Here is a 13,799-nt window from a genome sequence, read left to right on the forward strand (position 1 = left end):
GTAAATGTATTAATTATCAGAGTTAGCTGAACTTACTGAGTGTATGTATGGCACACCTAACAGCAATTACTCTAAACTTCTTTGCTAGTAGCAAAATTGAAGTGTTTCAGCAAATATTTGTGTTTTATAGCTTTGATCCAAAAACAACTTATGGGGGTTGATGTGAAGAGAGTTGCACATGTTGGTGACATTGAAAAGATTTTGTAGTTTTCACCAATAGTTGGTCAGTGCAAAATTGTGGGTTCCTCTTCTCTATAGCCAGGCACCTCCATAGCCAGGTGGGCAGGAGCAGTAGTGCGTAGCACATTCTTTTTGATTAGACTAGAGTTCGAGCCCGTAACCACCAAATACGGAGGATGTGGAAAGGTCAGGGAATGTCCACGGCATATCCCCAGAGCAATATGGCCTTAATTGCTAATGCTCCTAAAAACCAAAATAACCTCTTCTCTACCTGGCCCATCATCTGGAGCATGTGATGAGACTGATTTCCCGGGCATCACAGACTGGCTGAAGGTTGTGATGTTATGCTTTAAAATTAGTTGTTTCCATGGCATGATCAAGACTTGAGTATAGTTCTGCTCTTGAGATTGTAAACAGATTCCAATTTAACAATCAAAGGAACCATTATTCTGATCTGAAGTAGCATTTTATGGGAGGGGAGGGGGAGTTAAGAAATCACCAGGCATACATCATTGAGTCTGTTGAGTGATGAGTTGGAGTCAAAACTAGCAAGCTCCTGCTTGATGGTTCATATTACAGCGAAATATCTGGTCCTCTCTAACTGAAGTAGAGAGCATAGGTTAGATTACCTTGGCACTGACTATTCCATTAAGATATCAGATGTTTTCAGTCAATTTTTTTATGCATAGATTTGAAAACAATTCTTAAAATTTCACATCATACCACAATTTCATGTATACAGGTTTAATTATGATGAGTACAATGTCTACAGATAGGACAGGAGGGGGGGGGGGTCATGCTCTTTTAGTTAAAAAGCTTATTAAATCTAAGGCAGTGCATCCAGTTGACAGTGTTGAGTCAGTCTGGTATGACATAAGCACTGGGAAAACAAAAATGAGAATAGGAGTGTGTTGTAGGCCTAATGACTCTTAGTATAACAAACAACTATACAAAAAAAAAAAATAAGTGGGCCAGTAAATCAGAATATCTTATAATGAGGGATTTTAACTTTACAGATATTGACTGGAACTTGTGGGTGGGTTACTCACACACTAGCAAGACTTTTGTGGATTTATTTGACATCTGTTTTCTACAGCAGCATGTTAGAGAAGCAACAAGAGGAAGCAGTAGTCTTCATCTGATTATCAGCAGCCACAGTTTGTGCATTCAAAACCTGCAGGTCAAAGACACACTGGGTGGCAGTGATCACAGTGTGCCAAGGTACGTACAAAGTACACGTGCCCATGAGTGATCAGGTTCAAGCCCGTGACTGCTAAATATGGCACTGTTTCTTGTATTCTCTCTATCCTGTGAACTCTGACCATGTGGTAGTCCCATAGTACAAACAGAAAATTTTTTTTATTTTAAAAGGGAAGGATATTGCTTCTACAGGGATGGGATACACTTAAATAGAAAGGGTGCAAGAATTTTTGCTGATGCTGTCGAGGCAATGTTAGGAGGGTCGGAAAACTGCTAGTTGGGGGGGGGATACAAGGACTAATAAATTAACAGTAGCCACTGGCAGAGGTGGAAGTGATTCTTGCACTGCTTCTATTGAAATGAGCAGAAGCCTGAAAAACAAGATGCAGGATATTTCAGAGACTGCTGGGAGTCATTGCGGTACAAGTAAACACATGGGTTGTGTTAGGGTAGCTAGGAATAGAAACAGGTGCATGTATACCTGCGTGTACACCAATGCTAGGAGTTTGGTAAATAAATTTGATGAATTTGAGGTATTGCTCAAATCATCAAAAGGCAGATATTGTTGGGATATCAGAGACATGGTGTCACACAGATATAAGGAATGCGGAACTGGAATTTGGGGAATACAATGTGTATAGAAAGGATAGACAGGACAGGAGGGGAGGAGGGGTTATGCTATTAGTTAAGAAACACATAAAATCCAAGGAAGTGAAGCCAGTCGACATCGATGGACAGGGCAGTGTCGAGTCAGTTTGGTGTGACATAAGCATAGGGAAATCAAAATTGAGAGTAGGAGTGTGCTATAGGCCTAATGACTCTGATGAGTATAAGATACTGTACAGGGAAATAGAGTGGGCCAGTAAATCAGAGAGTCTTATAATGGTGGATTTTAATTTCCCAGATATTGACTGGAATTTGTGGGTTGGTTACTCACACACTAGCAAGGCTTTTGTGGATTTATTGGATAATTGTTTTCTACATCAGCATGTTCGTGCGGCAACAAGAGGGAGCAATACTCTTGATCTGATTATCAGTAGTGATTCTTCATGCATTAAGAATCTGCAGATAAATGAACCACTAGGTGGCAGTGATCACAGTGTGTTGAAGTGGGATTTACTCAAGGAGGTAACTACCATCAGAGGTAAAGGGAAGGGTTTTTGTTTTCGTAAAGGCGACTGTGATGGTCTGAGACAGTATTTAAATTCTATGTGGGACCAACTGATGATGTTACCAACAGCAAACTCAAAATGGGAAGCATTCAAGGAACTAATCTTGGAAGCTACCAGGCTTTACATACCAACTAAGAAATATTGTTCAAGGTTTAGGCCTAAATGGTTGTCAGATGAACTAATGAGACATGTGGCAGAGAAGAAAATGCATGGAATACATACAAATTAATGGGTGACATGGAAGCCTATGATAGATATAAGTTGGTCTGTAACCAAGTCACAAAGGAGATTAGGCAGGCAAAGGCAGACTACGAAAAATCCTTGGCAAAGGATGCAAAGAAAAACAGAAAAGAGTTCTTTACCTATTTAAACTCAAGAAGGAAAGGGATGAATCAGATTGGTCCACTGGATATTGATGGTTCAATAGTTGAGGATCCTGCTCAGGTGGCTAATAATCTAAACGAGTATTTTGCATCTACATTCACGCATGAGGAGTTATTCAGGAAGGAGAATGACGTAGGTAAAGTAAACATTGGCAGTGAGCTAGATGATTTTGTAATAACTGAGAGGAAAGTGGAGGAGAGATTGTTGAGGATAAACATAAAAAAGGCACCTGGGGCGGATGGGATCTATCCAGTTATATTAAAGGAGGCAGCAAAGGAAGTAAGCAAACCCCTAGCCATAATTATGAGAGCTTCTTTGGACTCAGGGGAGGTACCCATAAACTGGAGATGTGCAAATGTAACCCCAATTCACAAAGGAGGATCAAAGGCTGACACAAGTAATTATAGACCTGTTAGTTTAACTTCTGTTCCAGGTAAATTAATGGAGGCACTGGTTAAAGAAGCACTGCAGGATCATCTAGACAAGAATTCAGTTATAGCTCAGACGCAGCATGGTTTTCTTAAGGGCAGGTCTTGCCTAACCAATTTGATTGGATACTATGATGTAGTCACAAAAGAACTGGATGCAGGGATTAACTTTGATATTATATATTTGGATCTTAGAAAGGCTTTTGAGACTGCTGCATAAATTGGAGCAGTGTGGCATTGGAGGCAAATTGCTGCTATGGATAAGGGGATGGTTGAGTGGCAGAAGACAGAGAGTGGTAATCAATGTTCACTGCTCAACGTGGACTAATGTTATTAGTGGAGTTCCTCAGGGTTCAGTGTTGGGTCCGTTGTTGTTTTCGGTGTTTATGAATGATATTGATGATGGTATATCAAGTTTAATGTCCAACACTACTGACGCTATGCTGCTGCAACAGGATCTGGAAAGGTTGAACAGATGGGCTGAGAGGTGGCAAATGAAGTTTAACATTGACAAATGTAAAGTACTACATATGGGAAACAGTAACCACAGAGCAATGTATCAACTCTGCGGTACTACACTGACAGTGGTGTAGAATGAAAAGGACCTGGGGGTAATTGTGCAGGCAGATATGAAGTTCTCTGAGCAGTGCAGACGAGCTGCAAGAGTAGCTCATGGTGTCTTGTCAATGATATACAGGAATTTTTCTAGCAGTGATAAGGAGGTGATTATTCCCTTGTATAAGGCAATGGTTAGGCCACATCTTGAGTACTGTATACAGGTCTGGAGGCCTCATTTCAAGAAGGATGTAGAGCTGCTGGAACGGGTACAGAGAAGGGCAACAAGATTAGTGAATGGAACAAAGGGTTGCTCTTACGAAGAAAGGCTTAAGTTTTGCAAATTACAGAGTCTGGAGACTAGGCACCGGCGAGGTGATCTGATAGAGGTGTATAAGGCTTTGAATGGTTTGAGCATGCTCAATGCCAATGGGATTCTTCATCTTGCTCAGAATAATCACCTCAGAGGGCATAAATTGAAATTGAGGAAGGACGGATGTCGGATAGATGTGCGGAAATTTGCCTTTGGCCAGCGGGTGGTTGGTTGGTGGAACCGACTTCCATCACTTGTTGTTGAATTTGATAGCCTAAACAAATTTAAGGCTCAACTGGACAGGTATTTCGAACGAACGGAGGGGTGAAATGGGAGTGGTGTGTTTTTTTTTTTTTTTTTGGCTGATGCTGAATAAGCTTGCTTTCTTGCATCATATGCCTCTACTAATGCTAATATTGCTTCCATATGAGTGACTAGTGGTCTGTGGTAGTTTTAAATTGTATACAGTGGGCCAGTCTGATGTTACCAGCAGGAAATGCTAAATGGTAAGCATACGGGGAAGCAATTGTAGAAGCTACTAGGCTTTTCATACAACTAAGAAATACTATTCCAGGCTTAGACCTAAATGGATATCAGATGAACTGATGAGACGTGGCTGTAAAGAAAAATGCATGGGATGCATATAAATTATCTAATGGCAGAGAAGCCGATTGGTAATTTGTTTGTTTGTTATTTGGTTTTTAGGAGCACTAGCAACTAAGGCCATATTGCTCCGGGAATATGCGGTGGTCATTCCCTTGACCTTTCTGCATCCTCCGTATTTGGTCGTGACGGGCTCGAACCCCAGTCTAATCAAGAAGCATGTGCTATGCACTGCTGCTCCTTCCCACCTGGCTACAGAGGCGCCCTATTGGTAGTTATAAACCAGTCAGTAATCAAGTGACAAAGGCAGATAGGCAAGTTAAGGCAGATTACAAGAAGTCTCTGGTAAAGACTTTGTTACTTATATTAATACTAGAAGGAAGGAGTTGAATCACATTAGTTCACTTGATGTCAATAGTATAAAGGCAGATGATTCTGCCTAGGTTGCTAATAAACTGAATAATGTCTAAGTATTTTGCATCTACATTCACGCATGAGGAGTGCTTTATTTAGGGAAATTCCAGAAGTTCAAAATCTAAGGAGCTAAATGCATGGGATGCATATAAGTTATCTGGTGATAGAGCCTATAGTAGATATAAACTGGAAGAGGAAAGAGGAATTGTTGAAGCTCAACATCAAAAAGGCACCTGGGGTGGTTGTGATCTATCCAATTATAGCAAGGGAAGCAGCAAAGGAGGTAAGCAATCTTTGGATTCAGGAGAGGGTCTTATGGACTGGAGATGTGCAAATGTATTCACAAAGGATGCCATGAATAATTACAGACCTGTTAGCTTAACTTCTGTTCTACAGATAAAAACTGGGTCACTGGTTCAAGAAGTAATGCAAGATCATCTAGGCAGGATTACAGCATGGATTTGTTAAAGGACTGCCTTATCTGACCTATCCAATTAGATATTATAATGCAATAACAAAAAGGTACTGGATCCAAAAAATAATTTTGATCACATACAGTGACTCCCACTTTACGATATTAATCCATCGCAAAGACACCATCGTATCGTGAAAATATTGTGATGTGAACCCAGTAACACGTTTTTTGGTAATTCGTTCCAAGACCTTGAAAGTTGAAATTTTCTCTATATAACTAAGCTGTTTATCTCTCTAACAGTTGATTTTTTAATGGAAATTGTACATATTGATTAAAGCACAACACAAAAAAATCACTTCAACCGAAGGACACAAAACCAAAACATGCACTCAACACATTTATAAACGCTGCTATTGGCTGAGAGGAAGGATGATGTGATTCGGTTGGAGACAATCTTAAGCCCATCCCATCGTAAAATGAAACAAGTAGGCACTGGTTAACATGTTCACTGGTTAGTGGAATCAGCCACTTTAATTTCAAATCATTAAAATGTACTACACTTTCATCATTAGCATATGTTCAGTAATAAGAATAAATTCTGAATGTCTTTGTAATATTTTTCTAAAGCACATTTCTTGTGGTAAAAAAACAATTAAAACAATTTGTGGTTTCCAGTTTAATGGACTTTTCTGTTAGTGCAATCTTATTATAAACAGGTAGTAAACTCGATCTTATTGTATTTGCGATAATACTGATGGCTGGAATTTTGTGGGTTTTTACATTATTATGGTGAAATGCTTTTCCCTTCCATGAAATCTTCAATCATATAAATAAATTTTCAGGATCTTCTCTCCATTCCTATTTTTTAAGCTTGGTAAATTTGTTACTCCGTATCTCACTTGCACATATCATGTTAGTTGCAATTTGTGCATGCCGTGTTCTTTGTTATTGATTGCTTATCTTTTTTACTGTTTTAAATTTTATAACCCCCCCCCCCAAAAAAAGTCAGTGAATAGAAATATAAGTTAGATTACAGTATTAATTAAGCTATGTATGAAAACGTAAATTTATTTTTATTTTGTAAACCTGTGGAAAATACTCTTCCAATTTTCACTTATTTAATTTTGTTAATTGGTAATATAATAAAGTGTAAATTTGTGATCTCTACTCTTATAGCCTGTGGATAATATTCCTCCTATTTTCACTTATTAGATCGCAGTTTAATAGAATTAAAATTCAATTTGCAAACGTGATGACAATGACTGGCACTTATCACGTATCATATAGTGAATGGTATTTTATTATGGAGAGTCCATCGTAAAGTGATTTGATCGCATAGTGAACCAATCAAGAAGCGGGGGACCATTGTACTTGGATTCCAGGAAAGCTTTTGATACTGTTGCACATAAAAGACTGCTGTACAAATTGGAGCAGTGGGTCATTAAGGGCAAGTTACTGCTCTGGATAAAGGGATGGTTGAGTGGGAGAAGACAGGGAGTGGTTATTAATGGACACTGCTCTTCGTGGATTAATGTGAATAGTGAAGTCTTCCAGGGTTCGGTGTTGGGACCATTGTTGTTTTCTATATTTATTAATAAAGGTATCAGGCTTAATGTTTAAGTGTGCTGATAATATAATAGTTGGCAGGGTGGGTGGTTCATGATATTAATCTAGTTAAAGATGCTGCAACAAGACCTAGAAAAATTAGGATGATGGGCTCAGAAATGGCAGTTGAAGTATAACAATGATAAATGAAAGGTAGCAGAAATCCCAGATTAATGTACCAATTATGTGGTACTACACTCAGAGCAGTGGAAAATGACAGAGACCTGGGGATAACTGTGCAGTCAAATATAAGGTTCTCTGAGCAATGCAGATAGGCTGCCCAGACATTTCATGTAGTTTTGTTTATGATATACAGTGGCAAGGAAGTGATTATCTCATGTATAAGGCAATGGTTAGGTCACATCTTGAGTACTGCATACAGGGCTGGAGGCCTCATATTAGGAAGGATGTAGCTCTGCTGAAATGGGTACAGAGAAGGGCAACAAGATTGGTGAAGCAAATGAAAGGGTGGTCTTATAAAGATAGGCTTCATTTCTGCAAATTGCAGTGTCTTGAGACTGGGCACTTGCAAGATGATCGGATTGAGCAAGCTCAATGCTGATAACATTCTGAGCAAAAGGAACAATGAGGGAGCATAAATTAAAATCGAGGAAAGGTGGTTGTACAATAGATGTCAGGAAGCTTGCCTTCGGCCAGCGGATGGTTGACTGTTGGAACAGGCTTTCATCTGCTGTTGTGGAGGTGAGCAGTTTGAATAAATTCGAGACAGACCTAGACATGTTATTGGAGGGGGTGGACAAGTGATGTAGGAGTTTTTTTTTTTTTTTTTTTGCTGATGCTTTAAAAGCTTGTTTCTTTGCATCATGTGACTGTTGTGCCAGGAAAGGCATATTAGTGACATATGATGCAAAGAAACAAAGCTGTCAACCTTTCTCTATTAGTAATGAAAGGGAGAGGTGGGAATCTGAATGTGTAGTGTGGATCTGTGTATAGTATACTGCATGCCTATTACATATTGTTTGTTTATTCTTTGTTTTGCTTAGCATTGTATTGTTAAAATGTTTGAGCAAAGCAAGTGTCCAAATCGCTGACTATTTCTGCTCCGAGTGTGTGCGTGTGGATGATTTATAACAAACTCATAGGAAGAAAATCTAAGGTATTACTAAACTTTTACATGATTAGGGCAAAACTTGGACTCCACATATTTGCTGTATTGCCTGCACTGCAAATATGAGGATGTGGCTAACAGGGAAAATAAAGGTGTATCTTTTGCTCTTCCTTTGGTTTGGCAAGAACTGCATAACCACAATGACAATTGCTAATTCTGCATGGCAAAAATATCAGGAAATGTCCAGAAAAGGAAAGCACAGCATCAGATATCCTAACATATCATCTGCAACAAGATCTGTTCCACATAATGATGATCTGCCAATACCAGATCTCCCCAAAATCATGGGATAAAGGAAGGAGTGATGAATATAGTGAGGATTCTTGTGTTGCAGGCTTTGCTAACCATCTACTATAACAGGTTTGGACTACCAACAAAAAAATTATAACATACAACATGTAATTAAGTAAGAATAGTTAAATGACTTAGTCTGTGTTTTAAATTTATTTAAAGAGCAAGCAAAACTCATTGGTTCTAGGTTACAATAGTGGAAGTTATTTGAAGCAGTTTGTTATGGTAAAATTATAAATCTATATACTAAAATTATAGTAGGTAGGTATGTTAGCAAATCTTGAATGATGTTCAATGCGAGGAGTGCCACTTTTGAGATCAGACTTCAACATTTGGTCTAGTTGTAGACTTAAGATGTCTCAGAAGTATATTACAGCATGAACAGTTGTCTCTTCTTCATGTAACTTGACAGAATAACATCATTTTTGTTCTATACAATTAGCATCAGCTTCCTCTACCTCAAGGAATCCATTTTTAAACTCTTGGACCCGTTCATATACTCTTCTTTGTGACAAACATTTCTCACTCTACCATATTAACCATCCTGTATGTATGTCTAATGATGGTGGCACTTAGAACTAAAGTTCAACTCTGCACCAACCATCCTACAGTGAATTTCAATAGATTTCACTCCTCCATTCAAAAATCTTATTTCTCTCATGTGCATCTTGATACAACTCTCCCCACATATTATTTTGAATCTCACAGCTGCAAGATACATAATGCACAAACATGACAGCTCCATGCACAAGCACAAACAAAGTAACTACAGTAAAATCTCTTAACAGACACCTCTTGTTGTGGACACTTGGATTTGGGTGTGAACCAGTCAGAAGTTTCATATTATATCAACCAATCTCCATTGCAGATGTGGTGACTTTAATCAGGTTTGTTTTTTTTTTTTTTTGTATTTTCAGTTTTCTTGGCTCCTTATGTTCAAGAGCAACATTTGGGATTAAGTCATTCACTGCTGTTGACACATACATGTATTGTAATAGGTCAACAGACATTTGCCACCAAGGCAAGTGAAGATCATTACAGTGACACTAATTAGACTTGTGATGGCTATGGATTACTCATAGAATAAATTGGACAATACAGCAGACTCTTGATTTACCGGGACACTTCAAGTCTCCAAATTAAAAAAAAAAAAAAAAAAAAAAAACACAACCAGAAATCATAAATTATCTTGCAACCCCCTCTGTCTTCACACCTGCCACTCAAAAAAAAAAAAAAAAAACCAAATGTTTAGTTTGTTTTAGTTCTTTGCATTGATTGTTGTGTTTGGTCGCACTGCAAAAAGACAAATTTTGTTTCGTTATTTATGTCAGGGATCTTAATTTTTTTTATAGTAAATTTTTTTTGTTGTTTAGAAATCACAAAAATGATGAGTAAACACAAAAGAATTGAGCTTTTAGTTTAAACAAAAAGCTTGAAATTATTCAAAACTTTGAAAAGGGCGCATCCGTTAAATCTCTAATGAACCGTTATAATGTTGGTGACCAAACCATACGCAACATCGTAAAAAAATATAGGAAAGCTATAGACTTAAAATCGACATCACAAAAAAAAAAAAAAAGAAAGAATTTTTTTTTATCTATCGCCATATTTTTTAATGTAGGTTGCTGAACATTTTTCGATACAGTAAGTCCCCGACTTACGCAACTACAGATTAATATAAATTTTTTTTTCATTTTTTTTTTTAGGATTGTAAAATTTAAAACAAACAAAAAAATTAATAATAAAATAAACAATCAATAACAATGATCATGGCACACACAAATTGCACAAGTGAGATATAGAGTAACAAGCAAAAAAATAGGAAAGAAGAGAAGATTCTTACAATTTATGGTTTTTTTTTATATGGCTTAAGATTTCAGTGAAAGGGACACACATTTCACCATAATGACATAAAAACCCACAGAATTCCAGTTATCGGTATTTTTGCAAATACAATAAGATCTAGTTTGCTGCCCGTTTATAATTAGATGCACCAACAGAAAAGCCCAATAAACCGGAAAGTGCAAATTGTTTTTATTGTTTTATGGCAGTGACCTCCAGAAATATATTTTAGTAAAATGTGAGCTCGCATGGGTGATAATAGTGAGTTTTCGCCTTAACCCTGTGAAGTTATTTACAGAAAATTTAATTTTGATCGTTATCATGGTGCCAACTAAGAGACAGTGCTCCTAGTAAATCTACCAAGAAAAGGAAAGCGATCGAGTTGGATCAGAAAATTCAAATAATAAGGATTTATGCAATATGTTATTAGTCATTCCCGAGTTACGTAAAACGCGACAAAGTAAGAAGTCCTGGAACATATCTCTTACACACGTTGGGGACTTCTGTATTTTTGGATTATCCGGGATTTGTTTTTTACCATCTATCCCAGAAAATCGAGAGTCTACTGTATATCATTAATGATGCACAACAAGGGTGCCAAATATTTGAGCTTATTTTGATTTGGACTGTCCAATTCCACTGGTGCACACCACTTAAGGTAATAAAATTGTCAAACTGAGAGACATTTGCTAGAATTGAGGTGACAAGTACTGTAGTATACAGGATTCAGTGTGCGTGTTCATTACAAAAAAAAAAAAAAAGTAGGAATATAGCCATAATATTTTTCTTTCAAAAATAAATCGTGTATAGGTAATTTTGACCCATCGTAAGGATTTTCCTCATACACAAATCAACTTCAATAAAAATGCTGTATAATGCTTGACATTTATTTTCATAACTGCTTTAGTGACAGCGGTGGTCAGCTTTTAAGCTAACTAATAATGACAATTTTCTTTCCTCTGTGCTTATATACACTGAATTATGACCACCTATCTAATACTTCGTAGGTCCTCCTTTTTCCCTCAGTACAGCAGCTATCTAACATGGCATTGATTCAACAAGATGTCTGAAGCATTTGGGAATATGGCCAACCAAGCTGTGTGTAATGCGGCTAACAATGTAAGTATGGAGGCGATTGGTGTATTCAGATGCCTGATATGCCTTTCCAGTGTCCCACAAGTGCTCTACGGGATTGATATCGGGGATGTTCGGAGGCCAACCAATATGCTGGAAGTTAGAACTGAGTTCCTCAAACTATTCCTGCACATCAAGTGCCCGATGGCTCAGCACATTGTCATCTTGGAAGACACCATCGCCACTCGGGAAAAAGTGTAACATAGTGGGGTATATATAGTCAGCAAGCAGTTGAGAGAGACCATTGATACGTTGTTCCACATGCAACAGGGGTCCAAGTTCCTGCCAGTGAAACATGCCCCACACCATACAACTGCCTCCACCGGCTTGCACTTTTGATATCATGCATGATGGATCAAGAGCCTCATCTACAGTGTGGAGTAAATAATGTGACTCATCCAACCAGCAGACCTTCTTCCAGTCCTCTAACGTCCAACTTGCATGCTCTCTGCACCAGGTGACCCTTTTACGCCGATGAACCTTCGTTAAGAGAGGATGTCGTAGGGGTTGTCAACTGGTATAGCCCATACGTGCGAGCGTGAGACGCATGGTCATGACAGAAATTGTTCCGGATTGACCCATGTTGTATGGGGCAGTCAACTCTTCAACAGTGCTGTGCCTCTTTGAGTCGTTGGACCCAGTGCTCACTCTAACATCAACCTTTTCCTGACCTTTGCAGTTTTGCCGTGTGGTCATTGTTTGATCATTATGACGCCAGTCCTGGTGCACTTTAACAACGGCAGCTCTTGAACACCCCACCATTTCAGCCATTTAGGAAATCGAGGCACCAGCTTGTCGAGTTCTCATAATCTGTCCTTTATCAAAGTCTGATAAATCCTTCCTTTTACCCATCATGCTCGGAATTTTACTACCTACTGAATCACTGACAACTTTTCTATGCTACATAGGTTGATTAACTGTGCACTCTCGTACCTCATATGGTCAACAGGTCACATTCAGTTTTCATAGGAGTGGTCATAATTCAGTGATCACTCAGTGTATATATCCATAGCTCAACAGAGAACAGGAAGCCGTGAGTGACCTTGAGACAAATGTTTTCTTTTTATCTCTGATTTAGTCAATAGTATAATTATCCATAATGAGAGTGAAATGCTCTAAATGAAGAAACATTAATTTTTACTAAACGTAAATTAATTGTAACGCATATGTACATGATAATCCATGTAAAGAATGAATGAATTACAATGAATTAATTTCATTTTACTAAATTATTAAAACTGGTGACACTGACCTATTCAAAGGTGGGACACCTCTGTGCAGTGTACACACTAGAGAGATTTATTGTACCTGTATGGATGATTTTATGTTAAATGCATAGCTGTGAATATCCACTTCTGTCTGCTCTTTGAATGAACCACTTTTGTGTGTATATATATATATATATATATATATCTTATCTCTAATATTTCAGTTGATTTCATTAGTCTAGTGAAGATAATGTTAAAATTTCGTGATATTTCTTCTCAGGTGATCCCTGTTCACTGGGGAAAGAAAACGAGAAATCCAGTAGAATCAGTTTTTTTTTACTCAAAATGTGATCCAGAGGATATATGCAGCATGCAAAAAGAAGACATGCTGAATATGATACCAAAGGCTTTTCAAGAATTTCATGTGCATGTAATCTGCAGACGTAATGATATTTATGCTTGCTCAGTTGTACTTGAATGTTTTAAAGCATTTTGTAAGAACCTGAATAATAGTGCTCCAATAGGTACCCTAGACAATGGTTATTGAATTGAATATATTTTTGTTATTAATATTTATGACATAAAGGTACCCAACATTGGGTTTTAATTTATTATTTATTTTTGAAACTTAATTGGTTTCAAATTAACTGTTGATCAATTTATAGTATATATTTTTAATATTGTTTTAAAGATATTATTTATTGTATCAGATGCTGTTTTTTTATTTGCATATTTTTGCAGTGAGCAGGACTGGATGTGTAGGGCAAAGAGAACATGCATCATGATAGGTTCTCCTTTAATATAATACTATTTGTGTAATATAAAATTAAGAAAAGAAAATAGCAGCATTTCTAGGAACTGAAATAGTGCAATATTAATGATGGCTTTGAGTTAACTCGATCATTACTGTGAAATAACAAAAAATG

The 13,799-nt window shown here is 37.6% G+C and overlaps 1 protein-coding gene across 1 annotated transcript in view; it reads left to right on the forward strand.

Moving 5' to 3' along the window:
* The window catches only part of LOC150085854 (deoxynucleoside triphosphate triphosphohydrolase SAMHD1-like), a 207,060-nt gene extending 193,640 nt beyond the window's left edge, over positions 1-13,420 (forward strand). Inside the window, exon 11 of the mRNA XM_090374716.1 lies at positions 13,154-13,420. Coding sequence (XP_090230842.1) covers positions 13,154-13,420 — 267 coding nt within the window. The remainder of the gene's footprint in view (positions 1-13,153) is intronic.
* The last annotated feature ends 379 nt before the right edge of the window (positions 13,421-13,799 follow it).

Source organism: Mastigoproctus giganteus, chromosome 5 (genome assembly GCF_048544385.1).
Source record: "Mastigoproctus giganteus isolate SK-2022 chromosome 5, ASM4854438v1, whole genome shotgun sequence".
Taxonomy (NCBI): domain Eukaryota; kingdom Metazoa; phylum Arthropoda; class Arachnida; order Uropygi; family Thelyphonidae; genus Mastigoproctus; species Mastigoproctus giganteus.